At 45.4% G+C, this 7,343-nt stretch overlaps 1 protein-coding gene across 1 annotated transcript in view; it reads right to left on the bottom strand.

Moving 5' to 3' along the window:
• Nucleotides 1–1,909: 1,909 nt before the first annotated feature.
• The window catches only part of MUC13 (mucin 13, cell surface associated), a 29,907-nt gene continuing 24,473 nt past the window's right edge, over nucleotides 1,910–7,343 (bottom strand). Inside the window, exons 10-11 of the mRNA XM_047755605.1 lie at nucleotides 5,571–5,769; nucleotides 1,910–3,418 (exon numbers count right to left, since the gene is read on the bottom strand). Coding sequence (XP_047611561.1) covers nucleotides 5,571–5,769 — 199 coding nt within the window. The 3' untranslated portion in view covers nucleotides 1,910–3,418. The remainder of the gene's footprint in view (nucleotides 3,419–5,570; nucleotides 5,770–7,343) is intronic.

Here is a 7,343-nt window from a genome sequence, read left to right as displayed (position 1 = left end):
GCTTGATTTGCTGAGCTTGATCCTCTCAGTGGAGAACCCCTAAAAACCTTAAGCAAGGGAATGTCATGATCAGATTTAGAAAGTTCATCCTGGCAGGCTTCTGAGGCTGCAGGACTTTGCAAAAGTCCCAGTGAGCAGAAGCAAATGCATTGCAGGCTCTACTGTAAGAATCAAAAACAACTTTGGAAGCAAATGCCCTTTCTGTAAACATTACATATATCATATTTAGAGCACTACTTTTTTTTTTTTTAGGGCTGCATCTGTGGCATATGGAAGTTCCCAGGCTAGGGGTGGGATGGGAGCTGCAGCTGCTGGCCTACACCACAGCCACAGCAATGTGGGATCCGCGCCACAGCTGCAGGGCAATCTACACCACAGCTCAGGACAATGCTGGATCCTTAACCCATTGAGCGAGGCCAGGGATGAAACCCACATCCTCACGGATACCAATCGGGTTCATAACCCGTTGAGCCACAATGGGAACTCCCTAGAGCATTATTCTTATTCAAACAATAGCAAAGAAAATCTCCCAAGAGTGGAGGTTCTCTGGCCCACGAAGCCTAGAGTTTGGGATGCTCCAGGATCTCTGAGAAGTGATGGAAAAAGGCATAGTCTAGTGCAGAGGGGCACGAGGGAGGTGGGATTTTTAGAAAAGAGGTTCAAATAGCCTACCTTTAGTACTAAATCCAGAATCATCTTCAAATGTAAAGGAGGAAACATGCAGGTCAGAACTAGAATCTGTGATGACAAGTTGTGGTGGTCAGCCAATTTTAAGTTATGTCTACATTAATTCTGCTGCTTTTAACTTATTAATTGATGGTTAATATCTTTATTGTAGGTGTTAATAGTTAATAAGTGGGTTTTTTTTTTGGCTGTGCCCCTGGCATGCAGAAGTTCCTGGGCCAGGAAGCAAATCCACGCCACAGCAGTAAATCAAGTCACAGCAATGCTGGATCCTTAACCCTCTGTGCCACCATGGATCTCCTAAGTGTCTCTTTTATTTTCTTCATCATCTAGCCTTGAGAACAGAAGAGCAAACACAAGCTGTATCAGTGAGGATGCTCTCACCTGCAAAAACAGAAACTACTATTCAAACTGGCCTAAGAGTAAAGTCCAAAGGCTTCAGGTATGGTCTGATCAGAGTGCCAGCTCCATTATGCCATGATTCCCTCAGCTTTGCCCTCCTTCACGTGTCAACTCAGCAAAACTGAAGCAGTTTGAGACCTAACATCCTTAACCCCTCTCTCCAGAATAAAGAGTTTTTCCTCCCCCAAGCCTTCTGCTAATATTTGAGCTTTATTCTTTTTATTTGTTTGTCTTTTTACCTTTTCTAGGGCCGCACCTGTGGCATGTGGAGGTTCCCAGGCTAGGGGTCTAATCGGAGCTGCTGCCACCAGCCTATGCCTGAGCCACAGCAATGCGGGATCTGAGCCACATCTGCAACCTACACCACAGCTCATGGCAATGCCGGATCCTTAACCCACTGAGCAAGGCCAGGGATCGAACCCGAAACTGCATGGTTCCTAGTTGGATTCGTTACCCACTGCGCCACGATGTGAAGTCCTTGAGCTTTATTCTAATTGCATCAACTTATGCCATGTGCTAAGTCAATCACTGTGGGGAGGAGGGGTAGGATTCCTACAGTTGGAGCTGGGGGTTGGATCTCTTCCACCCAAAATGCTTGGTTGCTTCATAATGGGAAAGTAGTGGTTTATACTATGGGGAACCAGCCAAAAATGTGTACTACATGATACAAAAAAAAAAAAAAAATCACCTTGGGTAATCCCACAGCCTCTAATGAGCAGATATCAATCAATTCAATTGGCCACGTGTCATGTCTGCCATTGATAGTGAAACTTCATTGCTATGTGCATCACCCAAAGTTCCAGACACAAGGAAGGACACGATCTACTAAAGATACTTTATTACCTTTTACAGTTATCAGTCAAAAAAAATAATAATAACAAATACAAATAACTTGCAAGGAGACCAGACATCGGACTAAACAAGTATATTATTAACATTAAAGAAAGCTTGTGCGGCAGGCGGCTGCCCCATTCTTGGCTGTGTATGTGCGTGTGTGTGTGTGTTGGTGGCCACTGCTAAGCCTCTGTCCCCAGGGAAGGCTGAGACTTTGATGAAGTACCTCTGGAATCTGCATCACTTCTCCACCATCAGCCAGACAGAATGTCTACAATTTCAAAATGACTTCAAACTCTTGCTCCAGGGTTTTTATCTTCACATCCTTTCATAGGTCTTGAGTCATAGGTAGGGCATGCATTAGAGAAAGTGCCCACCTGTTTATTGGGGAGGGGAATCTGAGGATGAAGGTGGGTCTTGGGTACCTTCTTCCTCCCAGCTCAGCTTCCTTCTGCCTCTGTTGCTCCTACTCTTGGTCTTACCCACCGGCATTTCAAAAACTCTAGAATGTACCCTCATGGAAGACATCTCAAGTCCACATCTTTTTTTTTTTTTTGTCTTTTGTTGTTGTTGTTATTGTTGTTGTTGTTGCTATTTCTTGGGCCGCTCCCACGGCATATGGAGGTTCCCAGGCTAGGGGTTGAATCGGAGCTGTAGCCACCAGCCTACACCAGAGCCACAGCAACGCGGGATCCGAGCCGCGTCTGCAACCTACACCACAGCTCACGGCAACGCCGGATCGTTAACCCACTGAGCAAGGGCAGGGACCGAACCCGCAACCTCATGGTTCCTAGTTGGATTCGTTAACCACTGCGCCACGACGGGAACTCCTCAAGTCCACATCTTTTAATTAACATCTCAAAGGTCCTGGATTCCCAGGAACTCCTTCCTGAAAGCTGGGAGACATGTCTTGTTTTCTGTCCTCTTGGTGTGAGGCCAGGTCGCAAGCAGTTTAAGGGTAATGAAATTCCCACATTTGAGGACCAGAAGTAGCATCCTTATTTTAACTTGCTAGAGAATGAATCTTCAGGGTCCACTAAGTACCTTTAAGGATGGTGTCTCCTCCCGTCTACTGGAATTCCACAGCTGATGTGTAAGAATCTCTGAGAATTAGGTCACTTATCTGCATACTATCAACTCAAAGCAACACTTAGACTCTTCCAGGAATGAACAATCCTGGGGAGCTTCCCTCTAGTTTGGAAATGGTTATTGTTGTCCCACCAGGAAAAAACAAACACCTAACCACTGCACTGGAGCAAATCAACTATCTTACAAGTGCTAATAGCATTTATGTGTGCATTTAACTTCATAGGTACTTAGATTCAAACACGCTGAATTCAGTGCAAACAGTTACAGCTTCCATTCGGAGAGACTAGATGTTGGATGGAGGAAAAATACTAAAGGCCAGATCTCTTTTCTCCATCAGTCTATCAAACCCTCACACAAAAATCTCGTGTGCTGGGTTGACGGCCATGGATGGTTCCAAATTTTTACCATTCTAGACAAAAAGAGAGAAAGAGAGAGAGAAACTCTTAGAAACATTCCAACAGAAGCCTATGAGAAAATTTAAATTCATAAATGATTAACATTATTTTAATTACCATTATTTGAATACTGTTATTTAAATTAGAACCCATCATGGTGCTGAGTTCTTTTTGCATATTTGCTTATTTGATCTTTATCCTATGAGGTAGGTTTCATTTTGTCCGTTTCACAGATGAGAAAACAAACCCACAGAAGTCAAACAACTCGTTGGAGATCACACAGCTACTGGCAGGAAGAGCCGGGCTATGAACCTAGGTCTGTCCAATTCTAAATCCCATAAGCATGGGAAAGCCACTCAAGGGCTTTCTTCAGAGGTTATACCTGAAGTACGGGCTCCACTGATGTGGAGAAGGGAAGTCTGAAATGAGTTTGATGGTTAAGGTTCACCTCAGGTAGACCCAACAGGACATCCACTCTCAGCTCCTGCTACCAGACTCTGTGTCTGACCCCACATGGCCCAGGTGGTGCAAGTCATCACTTTGTGTACACATGTAACACTTAGATTTCATGACTAAAGGAAACAATTTCTAAAATCAACCCTGGGATTTCAAAATAAAAGTCAGCCTTTCCCATTAAGATCCTCAAAGGACGATCCATCTGCTGAGGGCAGCCCATGGAAGTGAAATATGCACACAGAGAGTGTGGATGTCGGGGGCCGGGGTAGGGGGGCTTCCCCAGCCCCTCTACCACCCTTCTGGGTCCCCTCCTCTTTCAGACTCTTTATTTTTCTTCTCTCCTGGGAATGCCTGACTCCTGGCCCTCCTTCTTTCCTTTTCTCTGAACATTTCCTTTTTTTTTTCTTTTTTTTCTTTTGTCCTTTTAGGGCTGCATCCGCGGCATACGGAAGTTTCCAGGCTAGGGGTCTAATTGGAGCTACAGCTGCAGGCCTACACACCACAGCCACAGCAACGCAGGATCTGAGCCACGTCTGCGAGCTACACCACAGCTCACGGCAATGCCAGATCCTTAACCCACTGAGCGAGGACAGGGATAGAATCGGCAACCTCATGGTTCCTAGTGGATTCGTTAACCACTGCGCCACGACTGGAATGCCAGCATTTCTTTTTTCAAACAAGTCGCTGCTCTCCTCGCCTCTCTTCCTTTCCTCCTCTCCTCTCTGGCCCCTCCTCCTCCTTTGCCATCTCTCCCGCCTTCATCTTGTCACGCTTTCCTTCAGGAGCGCTCTCTGATGGGCTTTCTGCTTTCAGCATTCCATCGGGTCATACAGCATTGCTGGCCATGACTGTCCAAGACAAATCTAACGGGACAAGCTATGCTCCTTGAAAGTCCTCCCAGGGGAAAGAAAGTATTACCAGCCTCACTTGTCTTGTTCTTTTAGAAATTGATATAGTTGCCTCGAGGTCTGAGGGAGGAAGGAAAGGAGAGATTTGCCTCTAGAAGGGCTGGCTGGAAAGGATCCACGTGAACAAAACTGTGTTTACATCCCACAGTACTTCCCATGCCTGGCCTAGGTCCTGGGCCCTTCAGCAGTCTTGGAATTGTCATCACAACCACCAGCATTACAGCCATAGGAACAGAGGATGTAAAGAGATCTTAAGGGTGTCTAATGTAAGCTTCCCTTTTTACAGCTGAGGAAATTGATGGTCAGAGAAATTAAGTTGTGTGTCTAAAGTCACAGAGATGGCTAGTGCTACGGACCAAGCGGTGGCTATTACAATAACTTTTTTTTGGTCTTTTTTTGTCTTTTCTAGGGCTGCACCCGCGGCATATGGAGGTTCTCAGACAAGGGGTCTAATCAGAGCTGTAGCTGCCAGCCTATGCCAGAGCCACAGCAATGCGGGATCTGAGCCGCGTCTGCGACCTACACCACAGCTCACGGCAATGCCCAATCCTTACCCCACTGAGTGAGGCCAGGGATCAAACCCGCAACCTCATGGTTCCTAGTCGGATTCGTTAACCACTGAACCACAACAGGAACTCCAGTAACTTTTGATTCAAAAAAACAAACCCCAAAAAACCCAAAACCCAAGCAAACCCAAACCCACAGGGCAGCCAGGGCTGGTGATGATACACTAGGCAGGTTCCAAGTCTGCTCTGGGGCATTTCACTCAGCAAAAGCAAACAGAAAGCACCCAAAGACTCACCTAATAGTCAGGGCGGGGTATACTACCCTGAGTTATATAGGGATTCTGTGGCTGACCATCTCTGGAAAGGTCCACCTTGATCTTAGGAAAGAGGTTTCCTGCTCCTAGGTTGCTAAAGCCAGTCTCCTGCAGTTGCAGGTTTTGAAAGCTGTTCTCAATCAAGTTCTGTTCTTCCACATTCTTGTTTTTGTTGTTTGATCTGTAATCAGTCACAGGAATTAGGATCTGACAATGGCGGCAAGTCCCTTGAAACTGATGTTAATAGGCTTTTTTCAAAATGTTTTAAAATGTTGAAATAATTTCAAATTTACATGTAAGTCACACGCATGCAAATTACATAGAGCTCCCATACATCTCTCACCCAGATTCCCCAACTGTTAACATTTCTGAACCATTTAAGAGTAAGTTGCAGACCTGATGCCCATTACCGGTTCTACTTCATTGCTTCATTCAGTGTAGATTCCCTAACTCTCTTGAGAAACTCCACGAAACCATCAAAACCAAAACTCTCTAATTCCACCAGTCCTGTTTATATTTTGCTAATATTGTTAGTATTCTTAAGTATGCCTTTGAATTACTTATGGAAATGATAATAAAAGTCAAAGAAAGATATTTGTGACATAATTTTTCATTCGGGCAAAGTCAGTATCTACAGAAGCACCTCCATGAATAAAATGAATTCAAGATATAAAGGTCTTAAAAGGAGAAAGGAGTTTCCCAGGTTCTGCTATGGGCCCTCAAGTGTAAGCGTTCAAAGCCAAGTAGAAGGACTTGCAGGTGAGGGAGGCATCTGCCCCCAAGTAACTCTGATCCTCTAACCCTTCTTTCTGTCCTCTGGCCCCCAGGTATGGTCCTGGCCCTGGAGAGTGGGCAGTGGGGCCACAGGCATGGGTGATGGCCACAGAGTAGTCTCAGGTGTCTCTCAGACACTGGAATGTCGTCAAGACCCCCTCACCCGGTGACCTGATGGTCAGTCCAGCCCATTATAGGGTTCCTGCTGTGACAACACTCCCATCTAGGGTGACTGAGGAGAGGCTTCCTTCCCTTTGAAATGGGCAAGAAATGGCAATTGCGGGTGTGCTCCCAAGAATCATGACCCTAAGGCTGAATTAAGAGCAAACCTGGCTCTACCGCAAGTTCTGCTGCAGCCCCTAGACCCTGGAGACCAGGGCAGTGAGTCAGTCCTCCTGCCAAGAGGGCAGACCTGCTCCAGAGCCTGGCATCCTGGCCCTCTGACTGGAAAGGGAAAGTTGCCTTTCCAGTTCCCAGTGTGGTGTCCTTGTAATCAAGTCTCTGGGGGAGAGTTCATATCAAAATGGATTAAAGAGAAAAAAAAGAAGAGGAAGTCAAATATTTAGGAACCTAAAATCTATTTGTCCATATTATAGTGAAAAAAAAAAAAACCTATTTAGCTAAAATATAAGATATGTGCTCAATGTTATTTTTTAAAAGTAGCTTTTTTTTTTTGTCTTTTTGCCTTTTCTAGGGCTGCTCCCATGGCATATGGAGGTTCCCAGGCTAGGGGTCTAATCGGAGCTGTAGCCGCTGGCCTACACCACAGCCACAGCAATGCGAGATCCTTAACCCAATGAGCAAGGCCAGGGATCGAACCTGCAACCTCATGGTTCCTAGTTGGATTTGGTAACACGCTGTGCCATGATGGGAATTCCAAAAGTAGCTTTTTTTTTTTTTTGGTCAAAGTAGATCCTCACTTGGCACATTTAGAAATAGAATAAATAATAGATAATAATAGATGATAGCATCCCTCTTAAT

Source organism: Phacochoerus africanus, chromosome 1 (assembly GCF_016906955.1).
Source record: "Phacochoerus africanus isolate WHEZ1 chromosome 1, ROS_Pafr_v1, whole genome shotgun sequence".
NCBI lineage: Eukaryota > Metazoa > Chordata > Mammalia > Artiodactyla > Suidae > Phacochoerus > Phacochoerus africanus.
The sequence above is the reverse complement of the archived record's forward strand: the minus strand, read 5'-3'. Positions and strand labels throughout refer to the sequence as shown.